Here is a 22,976-nt window from a genome sequence, read left to right on the forward strand (position 1 = left end):
CTGTATTTACAGCTGAGGTTATCAAATTCAACGCATCATGAGATTCTTTTTCTTTACCGTGTGTAACAGGAGCACCTATCTGTGCCAAAGTAACCCCCCTAATAGCTGCTTTGCTATCACTGTTTTCTGTGTCTGTTGCTGACAATGAAAATCGTATTGGGAAGTTTAGACTTGCAGTGCAAAGGGATTAATGTTAATTAGCAACTGTTGGCTGTAATTGTCACCCTCATTAAAATGCAGAATTATGTATTTCTTAGTTATAAATAACCTTTCTAATTGTACTTGATGTATGCCAGTTTAATCAAAAAGTACACTTGCAAACAGGTAGATATTTGCATTAATCTGGCACTGGATCTTTCAGTCTCTTTTGGTCGTCTTTTATTCCAAAGTTGAATAGTTGGGGGAGGTCTATTACAGCTACGTATTCTTTACACATTTTTTTTATTCAGCTGTGCGGATCTGACAGGATTTTGTATTAAAATGGGGGGAAATGTCTTCTGGGAATGTTCAGCGCAACAGCAAATGTGTCACTTTTGAAGTAGTTGGCAAGGTTTCCATCATTCAGTGGTATGACAGTAAGTTGATTGTAGTTTGAAAGTAATAATAAGCAAAGCAAAATAGACTACAAATCATATTATGAAGCTAACTGAACTTCTTAGGTCTGTTTCTTACCATCATTTTCATTGTTACCTTAATTACTTTTTGCACTTCTTTTCCCCCATTGCTCTTGCAGGTTCTCAAATGCAATGTTAAATCTCAAACAAAGGCTGGTTTGTTGGGTGTGATTCTCATTTGTACTTGTAATCACAACAATGAAAAGTCAGTCTGAAGATGCTGAATATTCGCAGTTTCATTCTGTGTCTTGCTTTGCCCCTTTGTAAAAACAAAATACATAGTCTTTTGACTGTAGCTCTTTTTCTTCCACTGGAACTCTGAGTGCTCTGTGTTGTAGCTCTTAAACATTTTCCAGGAACTGCTGTCATGGCAGTTTCTGCAGAGCTTGACAAATTAAGACCAATCTCGGTTACTCTCTTATGACTCTGTAAGGAACTGTTCTCTATGATTCCCTTCCCAGCACTGCATTTACTTCTCCTTCAAAAGAGAACTGTTTTTGGTTTTGTTTTAATATTTATTTCCTTATTATTGTTATTATTATTATTATTTTTAAGGAACTGAATAATAATAATAACGTATTCAAAATAGTCACATCTAGCCATTCTTCCACAGTCTGGCTCATACTTCCACCACACTGCTTCTGTGCTCATCCCCTTTCTCTCTTTCCTTTTGCCTGCCTGGAATATTCAGGCTGTAAACTCCTCAGGGCAGGATCCTGGCACAGTGAATCTCTGTGCTTGGTTGGTCCACATAATAACGATGATTAACTGTGATGCTGGTATAGTTAGGGTAGAATTCATCTTGCTTATCTCAAGACGACTGAGCTAGTTACCCCCTGCTCATTTTATGGCCGATGACTTATTTTAGGATCAGTTAAATCACCTTTTGGTGATGCCTGTCTTCCTGCAGACTGTAAAATAAGCCTGGAGTAACATGCACTGACATCTTATTCCTCTTGTAGCTGAATATGTGGAACTAAAAATAAGTTGTTTGTCATTTACGTGTTGATTATGTATTGGAGGCAAATGCAGGGTTAACCTATGTGCTGCATGGTCTGTGCCTTGGTTATTAATACAATTTTAATATGTGTGTTATAAATCAAAGGGCTGAGGTACTGAGAGCTCTGGGAGAGGGAGCGCAGGTGTACAGCATCTTCCTCAGTGGCACATGAGCTTGTGATATGATAACATGTTCAATAAAAATTCTTGCTTCTCTGTTGTTTAAGGACATTAACCAGCACTTTATACTGTTAGATGTGCCCCATTTCCAGGACTGGTTTTAATGTACCTCTTTTTTTTTTTTTTTTTCCTTCATCATATTCTAATTCTCTGCCTCAGCAAAGACCTCCAGCTCTTGTTTGTTTGGTCTTTTTTTTGTACCAGGAACAGTGTAGTATTGTCATCTCATTAGTTGTCCTTTCTCTAGCCCACTTATGAATGCATTAAAGAGTTCAGGCCCTAACAGATTTCTGTGATGCTCTGTGAGTGACCTCCCTGGCCACTTTCCAGCAGACCAATTTTAATGTTATCTATTTATTTCTCATCTTTGAAACAGTTATCTACCCATTAATGGATTTTCCTCTTAGCTTACGACAACTTTTGAGTCTTCGTTGTTGGATTTGCTGAAAATGTTTGGTACTGTCGATGAACTTTATAAACTCTGTTTTTCTTCTCCAGTTTCATAATGCTGAGTTCTTCTCCAGTTGCATAATCACAGCTGAGGCAGTTTTAGGCAGTTTTGTCATAGTTAACACCTTACAGTTAATACATGAGCTATTTCATCCCTAGGCTACCTCAGAAGTTAAATGATCACCTTATTACTGTTCATTCTGTTACTTTGTTCTGTAATGTATTTGTATGACACCTTCGCTTGTGGTAAATCATCCACCACGTCCTCTTTGGCATCACAGACTTCATGATCAACAGCCTTTTCTGCTGTGGCTCTGTCACTCTTAGGTGGTCCTGTGTAAGTTGACCTCCTCCAGGCTTTAGATGATTTTTGTGTATATACATACACATAGAATCTTAGAGTCATAGAGTCATAGAGAATCCTGGGTTGGAAGGAACCCGCAAGGAGTTCACCTCCCACAGCCTGGTCACCCCCCCATGCTGTAGCAAGGAGGTTGTTAAAGATTGTTAAAGTCAATTTACAGTTGTTTGCTGCAGCTGACAGCTCCAATTGCTGCTGCAAGGTGTGACTTTTATTCTCTTCCTAGAACACATTTTGTTTTCAAAAACACATGCTATTGAATATTGCTAATTTTGGTTTTTGGCATGCTGTCACTGTAGCAATAAAGTTATCTCCTCAACTTTTAGATAATCTTAAAGGATTTGGGTTCTTTTTTATTTTGTTTTGTTGTTTTTTTTTTGTTTTTGTTTCCCACTTCAGATTTCATTATAGATACTGATTAGGTTTAGCATATAAATTTCTTATTACAACTTGCTTCTAGTTCGTCTGCAATTTAGGGTCATGTATAATAATTTTGATCTGTTTTGTGTTGTTTATGAAGTTGTTCTTCATTTATGACCCTCTGCAAGAAAAAAAAAAGCAAAATTATTTCTCATAGTCTGATTGTGTTGGGGAGGAATAATTTGAAAACATAGTGGAAAATGAAGCATTCACTGACCACGAATAGTTCTGTACAAAGTTATCTCTGTCTGTTTAAGAAGCATTGCCTTAAGTATTGTTTCTCTCCTTCTTCATAAGCTTTAGAGGCTTTTGTTTTGATATGTACAGCTGGAAAGCTGAGTGAGAAATTTGCTTTCAAAGTTCTTTTTCTGTTAAAAAAAATATAATAATAACAAAAAGACATTTTAGAGTACTAATATATAATTAATGTATTTAAAATCTTTTAAGTGAGATTCCCAGAGCCTCTAATGCCATTGTACTTTTAACTTTCATTTTTGCTTCATCTGCATTGAATCATCTTTTACTACTTAAAACAGAAATTGAGTTTATTGAAACATTTCAGTTCTGATTATTTTTTAATAAAGATGAAGAAGTCTAACCTAATGAAATCACTGGGATGAAATGAGAAATTTAAAAAAAAAATAAAAAAATTAATAAGCTGGAGACTTAAAGATTTTATTAAGTCGCATTTGGGTGTATGTTTCTCTGTGTTTCCTGTCCTGGATCAGCAGGGTGAGAAACAAGCCATCTCAGGGATGACCTCTGCACCATTATGTGGGCTTTTCTTGCTCCATTTCCAGAAGCGTGAGTGGCGCACAGCCCTCATTACCAGCATTACTTGTGTATGTGCCTCTGACCATGAGATCCTGCTTAGAGACGAGCTGCAGAGCTGAATGCAGAGGTTTGGGTTTTTTTTTTCCCCCACAGTTCAGACCTATAAATACATTTTGTCAAACGCACGCACATCTGTCAGTCTACCAGGTATCTGTGAAACATCATAATGTACAAGCAGCTTTATGATTTATGAGTTTGCAGGCTTTTTCATACTCTTGGAAATGAAATGTTTCCTGCTCCATGTAGTTTATCTGATAATTCAGTGTTGTAGTGTGTAGGTATATGGCTCGCTTTGCAAGAGTCTCCAATCTGATGTATAAAGTTCTTTTGCTGTGTCCATGACCCTGCACATGGATCTGCCAGGGAATTGCACCGGCCCCATATTTGTTCCCATGACCTTGTCCTTTCCAAATAGCTCGTGTTGTTCCAGCACTGCTTTCCCTTTTTCACTCTATGAGATGAAGCAATTCCTAGAAGGACTTCAGCAGTGCTCCAGCTGCTGCTCATCCCAGCTTGACTCTGCTAATTGCTCTGTGCATCCCTGCTCCTATCCATATGCTTGGAATTTGGAGCCTGCACATCTGCCTCATTCAGAGGCAGCAAAACTGATCTGGTGAGAGAGACGTCCTCTCCCTTCCTTGCCAAGCTCAAATCCCTTTCAGTCTTTTTCCTATCTCCTAATGGCATCTCAGCTCCCAGATTTCTAGGTGTGAGAGAGAAGTGTGCTTTCTTTACCTGAGCCTGCAGTGACAGCTCGATACGGCTGTGATGAGCAACATAAGGACAGTCTGGATCACCACAATGTATACCCCTGTTGTAATTATCCATACTGTTCTCTTGCTTTCATTCCTTCTGTTTTGTTACGAACTTTTTAGCAGCAGACCATTTCCTACCCGTGCACAAACCATAACATCTCACGACTTCACTCAAACCAGAAGATTTTTGTGCCAAGGTTGTAAGGTTGTATCATTACTTCATTGTATCTGTGTGAAAATTTTAATTTCACGCCCTGCGGACTTCACTGTCTCTGTGCTCCCTACTCATGTTGTTGCATAGAAGGGTAAGTCCCTGGGTCACATTCATTTTGTAGCGTGCTCCTTTTTATTTCTTTTTAGTTTTTAAAACAAGAGTTCTGTTTCCTATGAGAGATCTTGCTGTAAAGTTAGCTGGAGGTTTCTGCCAGAAAAAATATTTGCAAGCTTACAGAGCAGATACTAAACACATTTTTACTAAGTTTCTTAATGTGTGGATATGGATGTTCCTAAATATTTACATATTTATATACATATTTATACGGGGTTGTGTGCTTACACTATGATGCATTTGAACATGAATAGATTCAAGTGATTCAAGTATGTGGGGAAGGGAGCAAAACCCCATATTTAAATACATCATCATGTTTCTCATGCAGCCAGTTTGATTTTACTGAATTGCAAATCTTTCTGTGCAGAAGCTATTGGTTAATGCATGGGTTAGTTTATGGGGCTTTGCAGTTGCAGGCACTGGCAGTTCAAGCTTCCTCGGTTTCGTGGTGCCTGAACTGAATGGGCAAATTGGAGTTCAGTCCTCAACAGTCCATCCTTGCTATTCTCTCATACACTGTCATGAGGCTTAATATGTTTCTAAAGAGAAAAATAGACCATTACAAAGTTATAGAATGGCTCCAGGGTTCATCTAATCCAGCCACTTGCTCAGAGCAGGGTCAGCTTGTGTTTCAGTTTGCACCCATTACCTCCCATCCTTTCACTGAGAAGAAACTGGCTCTGCTTTCTTTCCCTGGCTAATCAAGTATTTGTATGTACAATAAGATCACTCTGAGTTGCCTTTGCTCCAGGCTGAGCAGTCGGAGCTCTCTCAGGCATTCTGCAATCCCTCACTTGCCTTTTTCTACATATTAAACTTTGCTCGTTACGCCTCCCTGAAAGAAGGTTGTGATGAGGTGGGGAGTCAGCCTCTTCTCCCAAGTAGCAGTGACAGGATGAGAGGTGGTGGCCTCAAGTTGCTCTAGGGTAAGTTCAGGTTGGATATTAGGAAAAATGTCTTCTCAGAAAGAGTGGTGAGGCAGTGGCACAGGCTGTCCAGGGAGATGTGGAGTCACCGTCCCTGGAGGTGTCCAAGAACTGTGGAGATGTGGCACTGAGGGACATGGCTTAACGGCACCATGGGGATGGGTTGATGGTTGGACTAGAAGAGCTTAGTGGTCTTTCCAGTCTTAAAGATTCTATGATTCTGTTCGAGTTTTTTGTCCAGTTCCTTCTCTGCAAAGCTGCCTTTCAGCCAGTCAGCCCTAGTATGTACCGGTGCCAGGGGTTACTCCTTCCCAGGTGCAGGACTTGTTATGAGATGCTTGTTGGACTACTTCTCCTGCCAGCTGAGGTCCCTCTCTGAATACTTTCTTGCCTTTCTCAGCCTTGCATTTATTCAGAATGTTATGGAGACTTAGTGTTAGTCCTGCGAGCCACTAAGCGCCCTGCCTTATTTTGTGGTGTATCAATGACGTTATGTAGTTTCTGACAGAAGCGTGGACTATCTGCAGGTGTATGGTTATCGAAAAGTAATCCTGCAGAGCCCGAGATCATCTTTGCTACTGACTGCTGGGAACGAGCAAACTAAAATTTCACTTCCCTGCCCATCTGTTCAGCAACCAAAAGTAGGTAATTTATCTCAGTGGGACACCTACCGCCTGTGTAAAGTTTTTGAAAGAGGTTGTTAGCTTGTGATGACTACGGCCAAGGGACACCAGGCCTGAGTGCCTCATACTCTGTGCTTTACTGCTGGCTTTTTCTGTAGGGTGCCTTCTAACTTGGCACTTGCACAGTGTCAAGCCTATTGAGTGCCTGTGTCCCTATCAAGCTTACAAAGACGCCACCCGCTTTGCCACACGGCATGCAGTTGTGCCAGCTGTGCACATCTCTGTGCCAGCGGTCACCCCTCTTTGACATGCTAAACCAGGCACCACCACCACACTGCGCTTTTTTTACAGCTGTTTTATCTCAGTGGCTTCTCTTGAATTATGTATCCTCATCTTTGATGTATGAAATCTCAGCTGATTTAGAGATTACCCCTGAGAGTTGAGCAGCGCACCTGGAAATGAATGGAGCATCAGATAGTCCCAACCCTTCCACCACAGAGCAGGAGGTTTAACAGTGCAAAGCAAGAGGTTTTACAGCAATTGGGTACTAGAATACAATTTTTATGGGAGTGTTGTCTCATCATGTATGGTCTGCACCCAAGCAATCAATACATTAGGATGCTGAGAATTCAAGCTCAGTTGCAATGTTTGCTCACAGGGAAAATGGAATGAATGTGATTTAAGAAAGAGCTGGTGTGTAAGGAGGATGTGGGTGGTTCTGTTTGGGGTAGGCACCGAGGGTTTCATTAGATAAGGGACCCAAAATTGTGTGTGCCTCTCTCTGGGAGGTGAGCAGAGCAGTGCCAGTGAATGCAAATCTGTCTGGAAAGCAGTTGCTGTCTGATGTGAGGCGTCTGAGTACACAATGAAGGAAAAAGAAGCTACTGAGCGTAAACTACAAATATAATGTCAGCACAATACAGAATCACAGGGCATGTAAAACTTAACTGCCGTACCCTATAAAGCATATTGAAGTTTCTTCAGAAGGAGTTGTGGTCACTCTGCTCCCAGCAGAGACTGGACTTTAGATGAACTGCAAGATTCTCTTGATTTCTCTTATCTTAACATAACTGTCGCAAAAGATTATGGCAGTCACTATGCCATTACAATTAATGAAGTTATATCAATTAATTGCTCAGAGCAACAAGCAGAGCTCAGGTTTGTGGTGTAGTCTGGCCAGAAGACAGGCTTTTTGCAAGGCAAAATATGTCCATTCTCTGTATTTTGACAATTACTGCAAATTTAAATTCATCTGGATTTCTTGGCAGCTTCAGCCCCATTAGCTTCTCATCACACTTTTAGTGAAGTGCCTGTTTCCTCCTGGCTCTCCTGCACCCAGCTCATGACCAGAGAAGACCAGGACACTCTATTTTCTGATAAATCTGCTTTTTAAAGTAAAGTCTCTGACCATCCACTTTCTGCTCACTACTTGGTTACTTCTGTCCTTTCTTTTTCACTCTGTGTTGCCCACCACGGGACTGCTAGCACAAGCACAGGGGTATCACCCATGGATCAGGCGCTGGAAGATGTTTGCATTTACCTCTGGAGTGCAATTCTGACTGATGGGTTCTTATCAGGGTTGCCAAGTCCATCCATCCAATTGTCTATTTCTGTTTTGAACACCAAGCAACCATAAAGTTGAAAACCACGTTATATTTTTGGAATCTGAAATTTCAGACAATGCATTTATGAATTATTTATGGGAAATGTGTTTTCAGTAATGTGCGGCATAAAATGGAATGAATGCGTATCCATACTTGCCCTGAACTCTGCAAAGTGCATGCTAATAAACAGAATGATAACCTACCATCACTTTTGCCCTGTAAGATTTACAGTGCAAGCACTTTTTTTGTGTGGTTTAATTCAAGTCAGTTTGTCAACTTAAAGCTCTAGTGTTTTGTTTTAAAGTACAACTTGGTGAGTGATTTCCTATTACTTAAAGAAATCTAACTGCTTTTCTTCCCCCTATTTCAACTGGAGTTAGTGTCTGTAAATTTTTCTAGTCATGCTGGCATAAAGCCACGCTAAGTTATGCTTTAATTCACAATTAGAAGGCAGTGGCAACTGTGCAGAGCAGCAAACCTCTCATTTAAAATGGCCATTATGCAAAATCATGATTCTTCAGAATGATTAAGATATTGAAGAATAATTAAGATATCTGTAGATTTTCAGTCATTTAGAAGTGCCGGGCTTATTTAATTTTTTCAAACCTCCCTGAAACAGCTTTTTCTGTAATGACAGCAGTACAGGACTCTGTGTTATCACAACTTGGTGTTTACTGGTATCTGAATTGTCTAATGGTAACTTGTTTTCACTGATACAGCTGACAGGGCAGAGATAATTAAGAAACAAAAGAATCTGAGTGCTGGATTTTGCTATTAAACACTCCATGCCACAGCAGAAGAAATTAAGCTGACAAGCAGGAGGCGAAGAATAATACAGATCCACAGGAAGAGTTGGTGTTTAGGTACAGCAATTGACTGTGTATAAAATATTTCACCAAGATAGAAGGAAAAAAGAATAGAAAAAGGTAAAATAAATAATTTACAAGCATTCACTGAGGCATCTCATTTCCAAGGGGTAGAATAGAGGCTTTGCAGTACCTATTCATCCTGACACAACAAATTGCAGCAGACAGAGAAGTAGCCCAGCCCCAGTGAGCCAGTGGCAGAACTTCCATTGGCTTCCATAGGGTCACGATTCCACTCCAATATATACTTAAAACTACCACAGCCCTGATTTTGCTCCTCTGCTCAATGAGGTTTTAAATCTTGCACAGCTAGTAGCAGTTCTTGCCACAATGCTTAGAAAGTCAATGAAAGCTCACAGTTCAGTAACTAAATGACAAAGTAAGAAACTTTGGAATCATAAAATGGTTATAAATGCTTGACCTAAAACTCTGCAGATCTTCCAGTGACTGTACAATTGAAGCAAAAAGTTGATTTATTATCTGGCAAGCTGGGAATTTGGACTGAACTTGTGAAGAAAGGCAGGTAGCCAATCCATGTAAATGATTATGGACTTTGCAAGCTGATTTTTTTTTCTATTCTCCCCCCCTGAGCCATGCCCCTTAAAATTATATTTTTAAAAGTTATTTAGTACCTACAAAGTACCTGCAAAGTTCTAGCCTCCGTATGGGGCATTTTCCATGCTATTCTGTCCTAGCTTTGCTGAAAGCACAGTAGGAAAAAGAGATGAAACATGAAAAAGAAATCAAAACCAAGGAGCAAGACCTGGAATGGTGCAGAGTAGAGGTGCAGAATTGCATTGTACCATACATATGCAAACCCTTTGTCAGGGGCTTTAGCACATTATAAAAGAAAAAGCACAATTTTAAAGATGATTCATTGAATTAGAGCTTGCTTTGAGAGGAAAAATGCTTGGGGCCAAACTTGTAAGAGCAAAAAAAAAAAACCAAAAAGGCTGTTAAGGCAGGAGAAGTAAGGGCATGAGGTATGGCAGAAAATATGATGACAGCTTAGTTTTGGCCCGCAACAATAAAGGGTGAAGATCTTGCTGGAGATATGCTGTGATGACAGAGTGCTTAAAGGGAATAAAAGCCAAGCATGCTCTGAAGTGCAAAGTTATTATGTAATATCACGGCAGAATCAGGGCCTCCAGTGTTGCACGTAGACTGAGGTTCATTTTCTGATCTGAAGAGCTTTCAGACTTGATGAGACAGAAATGGGTGTGTGGGAGGGGAGAGAAGGACAATACAAACAGAGTGATTGCAGAGGTGGTTGTTAAACTCCATGGTAGTTCCATGGTTCTGTAATTTCTTTCTTTTATACTAAAACTTCATTCTAAATTATTCTTCTGTCACTAGCAGATATGATTTAAAAGGTTTCTTTACTTCCCAGCACTCAAGTCTTTGTTCACTCTCCCTGTTCCAGAATTATTACAACCTCAGTTATGCCAATTCAGCTGCCTGCAGCTATGCCTTAAAAGAAACGATCTGTGTTTTTTTGTTGTTTTTTAAGTACTAAAAGCACACTGAGACAAAAAACATAAAGCAGTCCTTTCAGTTTGACAGGTTGGTAACATGGCAGCAGAGCCTGAGTGAAAGTCCGGTGAAAAAATAACATAAAAGGCTGAGTTACCAGGAGTAAAAAGGTAGGGGAACTGAGGGCTGATGAGGGCTGGGAGCACTGAGGTAGACTGTGGAAAGGTGAGGAAAGCAGGTGCTAGTCTCTGACTAGTGGTAAGTGAAAATGACCTGTTTAGCGATGAGAAATGAGAGCAGTAGTAACTCTTATTTCAGTAATAACAGCCAGTTGGATGTTATCATAGGTGAAGCCAGGGTGAAAACTGCAAAAGAAAAATCTCTTATCAGCTCTGACTTAGGACAAAAGTTTGAGATGCTGATGTGGAACTCAGTATCCTGTTGCACACCCTCTCTGCTTGGTGTGTGAAAGACAGGCTTAAGCCAGCTGTGCTCCGCCTCTTTAAAGACAAGGTCCTCTTCAGCTCTTTACTACTGTCCCGTGATTCTGAAGAGCGTATGTAGGATGTATGTCATTACCAAATGATGCTGCTTCTCTCCCTGCTCTCCCATGAAGAGGCCATCCCATTTGATGCCATTTGCCTGAAGATGTAGCGATAATAGTAGCCCCACAAGACAAGGCAGTCCTTTCACTGATTTGCAGGTCTTATAGCACACAACAGTATGTTACACTGCAGCATGTCACACTAATCCGGAGGGGCACAAGAGCCATGAAATGGCTGCAGAAAGGCCATTGTCATCTGAGGCATTGTGTGCCTGGTGGAGAGAGCTGGTCTCCTTTTGGTTTCTGTGTAACCACACCAAGGGAATGCGGTGCTGCTCTCTGGGTGATGGCTTGCTAGAAATACACCGACAGAGACAGGAAAAGAGTGGCAAAATCTGTTGCTGTGCAAGAGGTATTGATTTATGAGAGAAGATTAAAGTACGTGCGGCTCGGATAAATGTTGACTGAGGCTGGAGCAGAAGGGAGGAATGTAATGTTATTCAAATACTTAAGGAGTATTTGCACCAAAAGTGGAGATGGCTTGTAGTGTGAAACTGGGAGGAAGAAAAAACCTCCTTGGCTATCTCTAGCTGAGTATCAGAAATGTGTTCTTGTAGTGTGTTCTTTGCATTGCATAGTTCTTCCTCCTACCAAACTCCAAAGCAAAAATTTGTGCAACTATCTGCTCTTTTGATCATTTACTCTTACAAGTGGTTGTGGAGTAGGACCTCCTAATCCTTACCAAGGCCCTTTAGGTTATGCTGCAGCCTATAAATAAGTAATAGTGGTAGTGATAGCATGAGATATATTTGGCTGTGGAATGGCCTCCCAAGGAGAATAGCAAGGGGCTGATTGTTAGCAAAAAGTGTTAGGAAGCACACTGTAGGGAATTGTTCTCCGTCAGCAGGGAGATGGCTGGATGATCTAATAAGTCTTTTCCTTCTCTAGGTTATGATTCTGTGAAAACTGCCTCAGAGAATTCTTTAAAGTCTCTGATACCACAAGTTCTCTATTATGTGGGTGTGGGTTTTACAGCACTCCGGGAGGCTTTTGCTAAGGACATTGTAAATATATTCTGTTTTACATTGTGTGATGTATTTTAAATAAAAGACTTAGATCTTTTTTTAATTGATTCGAACTATTCTTTTTCTTCAAGAATTGAGAAATTTTGAGATACTTTTAGAAAATACAGACCCATTGTAGGCAAACTGGAGTTGTCCCAACCTGGAGTTGTTTTAAATATGTACAGCACTCCTGTTTCCCATGGTGAAGCATCTTCTCTGAGTCCCAACCCACATGAACATGAAATGAGAACCTCAGTCTACCTAGCACAGTCTCTTTGTCTCTGATTCCTTCAATTCCTTCAGTTCAATCTTTTTCATCCTCGTGATGTTTTAGGCTCGAAGATTGCACCTCACTGTGTTCATGTTTGGGAGTTTTCAGCACCTTGAGAAGTCAATACAAGGGATTATCCCCCAGGGCGTTCTTTGGTCACTGAAGATTAGGTCATGTGAAAGGCAACGTCCCCTATCTTGGCTTGTGGAATGACTGCAAAATCAGTTTATCTTTTTGGCTTTCATTTCCTATCCAACTAGTTTCTGGTGTTCATTGATATGTTCATCTCAGGCTTGCTAGGTCAGATAGCATGGTGGTTAAATCCTGGATTATACTCTGTATAGCAGGTAGGGAAAGAAGGAAGAATGAAGGTAAGACCTCTGCATCATGAAAAAGGAAATCTAGTGACATAAAGAGGATCCACTGAACGTAATATATTTGGATTCTCAAAAGGCCATTGCAAAGACTCAGCACCAAAGCATCCAGGTTTATGCAGGTTTAGGGGAAACTCCATCTGTGCATTTACTGCTGATTTTATGATGGCAGGTAAAGGGACTTAACATCTATTTTCCATGATGCAGAAGAGTTGGTAGCAGGGTGTCTCAGTGTCAGGATGGTTCTTCATCATTAAATTGGAGCAAGAAGTGAACAGTGAAATATTCTGAATAACCTAATGTCTGTAGAGTTCTTTCAAGTAGTCAAATGTCATGTATATGGCAAGAAACTCCAAAAAAGCATCAAAACTGATTGGCAGAAAGATAATTGACATAGAGAAGAGCTGTCAACAGTATTCCTATTTGATACTGAACTCAAGGGCTGTTTTTTTTTTACCATTTGTGAAGGCTACACAGAGCTTCAAACCATACACAGGCTTAGGTGTACTTGCACTTTGAGTACTTCTGGTCTCTGCCTCTCAAGATAGTGGATGCTTGGCAAGATGCATGGGGCAATTAAAGTGATCGAGTGGATGGAGCAACTACTGCACAAAAGAGGGACTGAAAAGCTGTTGACACTGGATTGGAAAAGACTAAATAAGAATACTGATAAAGTTTGCGAAAAAAGTGAAGGTGAGGGCTAAATTTAAAGTGGAACTGTTGTTCACCAGATGCTATCACATAACTGCAGTCAATCCTTAAAAAGTATTCAGTGAAACCAGAGGACAAGCAAGAGGGTGTCTTTCCATAGCAGTGAACATCTTGTGCTTGCTGTCACAGGATATTGCAGAAGCTGGAGGATGAAAAATAAATCGGACAGATTTGTGAACAACACACTGTTGAGATGACAGACAGCAGTGTGATGTCTATCATCCCTAGTGTGAGAACTGTGGACATAAGAATAAAGACGGCAGAAAGCAGCTAGACCTCTTGAATTTGGGTAGAGCTCAGCCTTTTTTCTATAGAGCTTGGCTTAGCTTCTGGATGGGTGGGGAGTCATTACAGCTAGCATTTTCCATACGGCCTCACACTGTATTGCTAGCTTGTTGTCTTCAGGTTTTGGGGTCCTTTGACCACTGAGGCCATTTCCTTATCTGCATATGTATTGTCTGCTGTGGAAGCTGCTTTTATTTGTCCTGTTTGTTCCAATCAAGTAGGGATTTGACATTTGCTTTATAACAGCAATAAGCCTGGTTTCCTTTTCTTTAAAAAGGGTCTTTTCCCTATCCCTTGAATGTGTTTTTAGCCGTATTTAGCATTTGTAAAATGCTTGGAGGCAGATGATGTTTTATGAATACAAAATAGTGTTGGGCTTTGTACTTGGGCACGATACTGTACCGTAATTCAAAGGCAGTTCATGTAACATTAGTAAATCACTTTGAACTTTATGTTGAAAATATAAGCAGTAGTATAAAAATAAACCTTTTTATTTCCTCTGGTATATACAGTTAAATAAAGTAAGCCTATATAGCTACTAATCTCCAAAACCGTATTGCCAGTATGCTTTGTTGAAATGCCATCACCTTGCAGAAGAGACATTCTGTGTTTTGTACACATTTATGGATGAAGAATAAATTTTCAGAGACTGTAAATGAAAAGATATCTCTGAAAAGAGTGATCAAATAATATCTGACAGTGCTTGTTTAAAGAAATATACATATATCTCACTGCCAGAGTATTTATGACTCTAATAAGTTTAGTTATTTTGCCTCATGGGGAAATTCCTGCTCCTCCAAATATCAAGCTTGTTTGGTGTTGTGCTGTTTTTACAGGAAGGAGAGACTGATATTATTAGTTAAATGGGACTGCACAATGTGGAAATACAATACTGTGGTTTAAAAATTGAACACCACGTAAGAAATGTATTTTACCAGCAATGGGAAATAGACAAATATTAAAAATTCAGTGGCATATCCCAGAAGTCTAAACAAATGAACGAACATCTCTGTTCAGCTGATTGATGCCAATATGCTCTGATGTTCCCCTCAAAAAAACCATTTTCTCTAGTATTCTGACCATCAACTGAGTTCTGTGCATCGTTTTGCACAACCCTGACCATACTGTAGGTACCGTACATTGTAGGACCGCTGCCTCTGGTTGCCCCGTGGCTTTTTTAAATAGAATGCTAAATGTTTTCAGGTGATTTCTCAGCAGCCATCCTGGGAATAAGTGGTCTTATGGTTCCCAGAGCAACAGCCACATTGTCACAAAGATGCGAGTGCTTTCCTTCCCATTCAGGTCTGAAGCGCGGCACAAAGGACGACGCACCCGTAGATGCTCAGAGCTCTGTCTCCCAGCTGCACAGGCAACGAGACAGAAATGCAGGAGGGGGGGGGATAAGGAGAGATCTGGCTCTTTGCCAGCCTGTGTTTATTTCTGTACAGTTTTCTTCTTTAAAACCTGAGTGTTCAGAGAGCTGCTCTGAACCACGATGCTTTCTGATGTCTCCCGTCACCTCAGCGATGGACTACAAAACTCTCACACACTGAGCGTCTGCAAACTTTACTAGATTCTTAATTAGAAGTTAATGCTGAAAGTTTGCAGTATAATTTCCTCAAGCACTTCAGCAGCTGAGGAGACAAATTTCCAGAAACCTGTATTAACTGTACACAGGAGATGAGGAGAGTACTTGTGTACTTGTAATTGTGCTGTGCAGTGCCTGACCAGGACACAGCTCTGCACTGACACAGCTGCAATGGGTTGGTCCTTGTGCAATCTCTCTATCAGACAGGTTGGACATCTCCATGCTGCTCTGTTTGGAGCTTTATTCGGGGTTTTACTTTGCACATTTAAAAGAAAGGTCTGTTTTCTTTACTGGGAGAAGGGATCCAGCACTTTTTAAGCAGTTTTTAAGTCTGAAACACTGACTTTTGGGTGCCTCATGGCTACAGCTTTGTCTTCACTGATTCTGCAAAGTGTGATTCTAATCTGTTTCTCTTTACTCATTCATTCAGACCATGGAAGGAATGCATACACAGTTTTTAGAGAAAGTTTTATTTCAGAAGTTGAGCATTCAGGCCGTGTCTCTTTAAATGTTTGGATACAAATAAACAGAGAGAAAATTGTCTTTGCAGGCTTCAAACCATTCTAGGTCTACTTGGTTGCCTCCAGCCAGATGCTGTCTGATGTTGCCTAGACAAACTAGGGCAAGCCATTATCATTGGATTAAACACTAAATACCTGCAAGGAGCATTCTCTTTATCAGATAGAGCTCTGTTAGCAGAGTTCATTCACTTTATTGCATATATAACTGTGGTGTCAAATAGACTGATTTACAACACCTGGTCTTTTACATAATCTTCGCTATTTGCTGCTCTTGTAATCTGCCAAATCATTTAGCCTTCCTGATAGCAGAAATGCTGTAAAACTTAGATAAACTTGCAGAAGAAATGAACTCCAAGGTACTGCTGAAATCTAGGGCCTGCACGTTTACTATAAATGCACTGGCTGGTTTGGTTTCTCCCTGCCTAATCTGTGATTAAATGTGGCTGCCGGAGAAATTGAAATTTTATGATAGCACTACAGTCAGAGGAGATAAGCATTTGTATGCTAGACTAGATTAATCTAAAAAGTTTTAGGTGTGGCTAATGAAACCAGTGTATGTGTTAACTGGTTTTCTTTGGGTTCAAAGCGTCTGCGTATATCTGTATAGACTCATTCCAAAACGTTTTCTACATGGAAAGTCCAATATAGCTGTGTGCTAGTATTCACTAGCAGTAGGGCTTGTTCCATTATACAGCGGAGATATCTTTAAGTTTTTAGAGGACACTTTCTGAATGCTAATATGAACAGCAGGCATGTATGCAGTTGTTTAGCATGGCTACCTATGTTCTTCTTAAGTTCTTGGTTAGACTGACTGTAAGGCGTCACGTTGGAGCAGGGTTAGCTGTTTACACGGCCCATTTGAAGCAAAATGAAAGCTCAATTTTTTGTTTTGAGTCACTCATTTCTGGCTATTAGGGGTGATTTGAACAGATAGATGATAGGAAGTCATGTAGACAAGTGCAAAATATGAAAGAATTTTACAAAGTGAATTTCTGATTGGATGAAATATAAGCTACTATGTCTGGAGGAAACTAATGCAGACTGTTAAATAGAAGAGAGAGCACTGAGATGCAGTTATGTTGAGTCAGGCTGTATTAGGAATGATGACCACCATCAAATTGGAAGGAACAATAAATATTAAAGGAAATGAAAGAGTTGACTTTTTGGAGCAATAAGAGCATAACTAACGATTGCCATTAACGTTGGTATTAACCTATCAGTGCCATAGTTAATCCTCTGAGTTAAGTGTCTCAGTATGTTAGGTTAGCTTGTCGTGGTCAGTTTTCTGACAGTGGTTGGCATGTAACTCTCACTGCTGGAGCTAATGAGAAATATTTCACACGGCTTTGCTAGTTCAAAGAAGAGAGTCACTTTATCTCCTGCTGTTGCGTGACGGTACTGGACAACGCAAGTAGTGCTCTGCCTCTGGGAATTGCACTGACCTCTGCTAATCTTTCACTTCAACAAACTATTTTGAATATTCATACTGGAGAATATTTGTACTTAAGAATCCCAGCTGGATGATTTCATTTCCTAGTGTTCTCATTCTCCTCCTCTGCAACTTAAAGCAGGAAGAAGCTTGAGATATTTACTCATAGTACTGATGCAGTCTTTCTGCTTACAAGGCAGGGACCGTATGGATGCCAAACAGCTACACTCATAGCTTAGGCTGGGTGGTGCAAATAGTGTTCTCTGCATGTAAGCTGTTGAGTGTGTGAATTTTTTCAGCAGGTCAGACAGGTCAGAGCTAATAGGTTGGAATGAAAGGGACTTTTGGGTAAAGCTCTTGACTGATATCTCTTAGATTAGAGAACAGGCTCCCCGGGGAGGCAGTGGAACCAGTATTCTTTAAGACATTTAGGTTTGGACAGGAGAAAATATATTGTAATGATCAATCCTGTGCTGGTATTTAGATCAGGTCTTGTCTTGTGTGAATATTAATAGGAAGTCTGTTTAAAGCAACTGCCATTATTCAGTGTGTGTTACCAGCTAACAGTGGCTTACAACCTCCTCCACATCTGTACTCACACTTAAGGGACAGACTGAGTAATGTCTAGCACCTCTGCCTTCTCTCATAGTGCCTGAAGTGTTGGTTTTGTATTGCCTTGCTTAGATTATATTCCTTCAGTGCTTCCACCAGACAGACTCCATATAGTGCATAGAGATTTACTGGAAGCACGTGTAGTATGTGGCAATAATAATAAAGCCTCCTGCTGTTTTCAAATCCCTGGGAAACTAAATCAAGTGTAGAGGGTCTATTCAAAAAAAGTGTAGCATGCGTATAAGTCACTTTACCATTACCTGTGTGAGTCCACCTTGTACCTGTTCTGTGTACTTGGCTGTCATATCTCTGACTTCAGTCCTCAATTTCCAGAGTGTGACTAAGACATTACACACATCAAATGGAAAAGCTGATGAAATAGCTTAAAATAACCCAAGAACTCGTGCTTTGCTCACCTCTTTTTCACCACCTCTTTGTTGATATTCCTCACAGGAACTTAGAGAACAGAACTCATTCTAGGCTGATGGACCCCATCAGACAAGTGTAGATCTACTCAGAATGGTGAAGGTGGAAGGGTGGGATTCAATTCCTACATGATGATGTGACACTTAATGGATCTTCACTTTCTTTGTGTGTTTCCGTAGGTATGAAGCTTCTCTTCTTGAAATGGTTCAAGCTATGAGTCCAATATCTGCCCCAGGACACTACTACAAAGAATCCTACGACAGGAGCAAAACGCAGACGCCTGGTCGTGTGAACCACAGGCCATCATCCTGGTGCCAGACCCCTCGTGGTTCCAGAAGCAGAGCAGGAGACTTAGAGGAGCAACGGCTGCTGGAGGAGATCTTCTTCATTTGACATTGCTCTTTGGTCTACACCCCTTTTGTAGAATTTGTAGTACCTTCTTATTTCTGATTTGTTTGTGTTTTAGTATCTTTTTAAATTATTTGAGCAACAACAGATTGTCTTCCTCCTTCTAAAACACAGTTAATTAGCATCTAGATTCATTTTGGATTTAGTAATCATGCTGCAAGGATATTTTGGGGATACACCAATCAGAAAGCGTTAAGATGTTGTTTTTTTTCTGAATCTTTCATGTGCCAAGTAATCATTCTAAAATAGAATTTTTTTCATCTACAACATTTTCTAATAGATTGAAGTCACAGTTTTGCCAGCCTCATATCAGAAGTATATTTCATTATCGATTTTTAGCTCTAAAGCAGTTTGCAAAAACTGCCTAACATTCAAGAGCCACAATGTTCAAAGTAGATTATTTTATAATTAAACAAGTCTGTTTAAAACCTGGCATATTACAAAGGTACAAGCACTTTACTACTTTTGTCAATGATTTTATGATCTACTTTTCCCTTCAGCATTCTGGTATTTAACACGCTGAGTTTTTAGGGGTTGTATCCTAAGCTCAACTATACAGTGTCTAATAACATGAATAGGTGATGTTGCAGGTTGATGTATTAGGCATCCATTTGAAATACATTCCTCTTTAAATCAGTGCTATTTGACATAGTCTGTGTACAGGGAGACCTAATCCTGAAATAGCAGTACACTATCAGATGTTGTAGTGGTCCAGAATCTATGTGATGTACTTTTCAAGATGAAATATACAGCAGTGGTAGGGTAAGAACAGTCTTAAGACATTTTCACTAACTTGCACTATTTTGATCCGGTATCCAGGCTCCATTGTAAATAAGACAAATCAGTAATTATTTCCACCAGCAGCTTGCAATGCACATTTCCCTGCCGGCTTTAATTATTCATGCGATATCTATTTCAGTTTATTTAAATGCACTTCCATCTACTGCATGTACTTGGTTATTTAAAGAAATGTGCAGAATTGGTAAAAATGACTGCAGATTACAGGATTAATGGTCATTTTCTCCACAATGCAGTGTTCATATTTTATTGTAACAGTAGCCACCGGCATGTGTTCCTAGAAATATGAGCCTAAAATACTCATTTTGCACAGTAAAATTGCAGCGAGGGAAAGGTAGAATTGAGCCAATATGGGCAAGTTCTAGGCCATTTGCTCCCAAACACTGCTTCATGGGCCAGCGCGGCTTTTTTGACAGTCTTTCTAGGCAACCATGCTAATCTTAATAGCAGCGGGTTGCTGGCCCGGTCCTTGGGGTATCACTGCTGCCTGCCTCCCACTTGCTCTCGTGCAATGCTTTGCACTCCTGTGCTCTGCAAGGAGCTAGCAAGGCTCAGCAGTGAGGTCCACTGTGCCTCTCCGATGAGAGCATGCACTATGCAGAGCATCGAGCACGCACCCCCTGGCAGCACCCTGCTTTTATAGCAATGGAATAAAAAGAGAATGAAGGGGGAGATGAACCATAATTCTGAGTTGTTTCACTCGGGCTCTGTCTTAATCACAAATTAGGTGATATCTTTTCCATGCATCCCAGCAGAATTTTAAAGGCTGCTCGGAGGAGTTTACAGGAGGGAAGCAGCATTACTGGACCAGAAAATGACTACTGTAGAAAGACCCTGCTTGGTCTGTCCTGCTGCCAGTGAGACATTTTTGTTCATTCTAATATATCCATCTGCTGTCCAGTGTCCCCCTAATACTACTCCCTCGACCTCTGAAGGCATAGGTTTGTCTTTAAGCCCCAAAGACGTAACAGGTGCTCTGACACAAGTACAGCAATTGGGGCAATACATTTTCTCACTCAGCATGTTTCTGCTGGGCAAGCAGTCTGCTTCACTAGGAAGGCAGGGAAAGGGTGGGGAAGGCAGAGAAAAGATGTGCAAGGGGTGGAAGGAAAACTATAGAGTACCATGAAAGCTATGAGTGACACGTAGATCTTAGGGTCTGGGGATTTTTGTGTATGTACTTCGTTTTGTTTTTGTTAAGGTTTGGCATTTGTAAAGAAACAGTTCTCTGATTTCAGTCCAATTGCTTCTCTTCTCTTTTCCAGTTTGACTGAAACTATAATTGCCTTTTCTAATAAGTGCTAACTGACCTTTTGAAAAAGCAAAATATAGAAGTATATCTCTTGAAAGGTGCCTTTGTGTACCCAGTCGAGAACACTGCATGGGAGCACTATGTTCTTTGGTTCTTTGTGGGTGCCAGTATTCAGCTGCTTTAGGATTCCTTATGATCCATTTTGTCCATTAACAATTCTAATTGTGACGGTGACTTTTGACTCGAATCTATATTTTGGTAGTAGCTCTTTTTAAAATGACATTGTCAGGGTTGCAGGTTCTACACTCAAGGTGCTGTCCATCAGCCTGAGCTACATGGGAGGCATACCTTTATGTAGGCAAGAATTCTAGAATTAAGATAGTTGAAATATCTGATGGATGAAAACCTGCATGTTTTAACTGTCTGTGAGATATGAACCGAGAAGCAAAAGCTATTAATTTGGCAGACCCTGTGAAAAATCATTTTTTATAATGCTGGTTCTTGCTCTAGTTATCAGCAGTACATTAGGAATAGTGTTTAGCAGTCAGTGCAAGCAAAGATATTTTGCCACGAGGCAGTACAAAGTTGAAGTTATTAAAACATTTATAGCCTTAGAAAAAAAATCAATGATTGTCAAATAGGAAAGGACAAAATCAGTATTTGGGACTGGGAGGGGAATTGTTTTCCATCTGCTAAAACAGTAGAGGAAATGCTAAAATTAAACTAGCAAAAGCAATCACTTGACAGTGTCCTTTTAAGTTTAAGCTCCTATATCAGGAAGCTGCCTCTGGGGGAGGTAGTCCAGCCACTGAATGTTTGTCCAGAGTGTTTCCAGTTAATACGCTCCAGCTGCACGCTGGGCTGTGTTCTGCCTGAGACTTTGTGGAGTAACTTGACTCGTGCCAAGGCTGCTGCCCACACCTTCATTTTGTGTCCTTCCCCAGCGGCTCGTACACGCTCACAGCCCATGTTTGTGTGCTCATTGCTTTTGTGCACCTTGCACGTGGTGGACCTGCAGCAATCATGTGCTTTCCACTTGTAGCCTCTGAAGTCTCACTGTTGAATACCATCTTGAACATATATTTATAATTGTATGTGAGGTCTTAATCTAATAAATTATCTGGGGATTTCACTTTATCTTACAGTCTTCTGTTTATTTGAATGGTGTTCTGGTGTCTTTTGTCTGACTCAGATGTAGTAACTGTCATTGATAACGTGTTCCACTTTCCACACCATCATATCGTGTGTATTCTGAGTCTTCTTTGGCTTGTTAAAACAGATGAGGAAATGGTTTTAAGTTCTCTCTTTCTCTCCAGTACATGGATGTTGCTGTGAAAACAAGCAAGACTTCTTTTGTAGCTTGAAGTCTGGGGGACAGATCTCAAAAAGAGAGAAGTGGGAAGCCAGCACCATCCATTGGGACAGAAGGGTGGATATAAAAAGTAAAGAAGAAAGGATGGAGATAAAGGCAAGAAGGGACAAGGATAATAGGGAGAGAATTGAACCAAAGGATGGGAGAATCCAACTCTAAGGTGGAAAAATGTTGGTTGTAAGTTGATGAGAGAGAAATGTCTTCCACCACTGGTTCCCAACTAAAGCATATGGCCCCCTATCCTTTTCCAGACCATGTTCCTGCATCTGGGGAGCCGCTGTCCAAAGGACAGATGGTAAATCAGGAAAGGAGGAAATGACCCAGCTTTGTTTGATCCCCTGGAGAGAAGCTTGACAGAGAGACCACAAGGAGGGTAGGAGGGTGAGACCTGGGTAACCAAGGCATGGACTGAATTTCATTGCTAGCAGCAAGGTGGTGTGAAATTAGATTACAGAAGAACGTGACACTGGATATAACAAGGATCTGAATAAGGGAGAAACAAGAAAAACAAAAAATTGCAGTGATCCGCTGAGCTGTGGAGGTTTGGTGCTAAGGAAGGTAAGGGCTTTGCTGTGCTTGAAAGAGACCGAGTCTGAGACATCGAAAAGATATCCCTTGAAAGCACACATGAGCCCAGGGTTAAACTCCATAAGTTGCAACAGAGATTTTCTGACATACAACCCAATGGTGTTTCAGTTTGTACCATCTGAGGGCGAGAGAGCACAGCCCGGTTAGTTAGCAACCTCCTGTTCCACTGTTACCAAATTTATGAAATTGTGTGCTAATTAGTGTATGATTTATGAATTTACATAACTGCCTGCTACATGAGACAACACAGAATATTGAATGAGGTGATTTAAACCAGTAGAAGCACTCAAGTTTGCTCTG

General features: G+C 40.5%; 1 protein-coding gene across 4 annotated transcripts in view; it reads left to right on the plus strand.

Moving 5' to 3' along the window:
- Positions 1–21,853, plus strand: part of KIAA1328 (KIAA1328 ortholog) — a 170,737-nt gene extending 148,884 nt beyond the window's left edge. For all 4 annotated transcript variants that reach the window (XM_015848261.3, XM_085529795.1, XM_015848262.2 and 1 more), the window contains one exon: positions 18,438–21,853. In XM_015848261.3, the coding sequence (XP_015703747.3) occupies positions 18,438–18,651 (214 nt within the window). In that variant the 3' untranslated portion in view covers positions 18,652–21,853. The remainder of the gene's footprint in view (positions 1–18,437) is intronic.
- Positions 21,854–22,976: the final 1,123 nt, after the last annotated feature.

The sequence above is a fragment of the Coturnix japonica genome, chromosome Z (assembly GCF_054131305.1).
Source record: "Coturnix japonica strain WE chromosome Z, WE-NBRP24, whole genome shotgun sequence".
NCBI classification, from domain to species: Eukaryota; Metazoa; Chordata; class Aves; order Galliformes; family Phasianidae; genus Coturnix; species Coturnix japonica.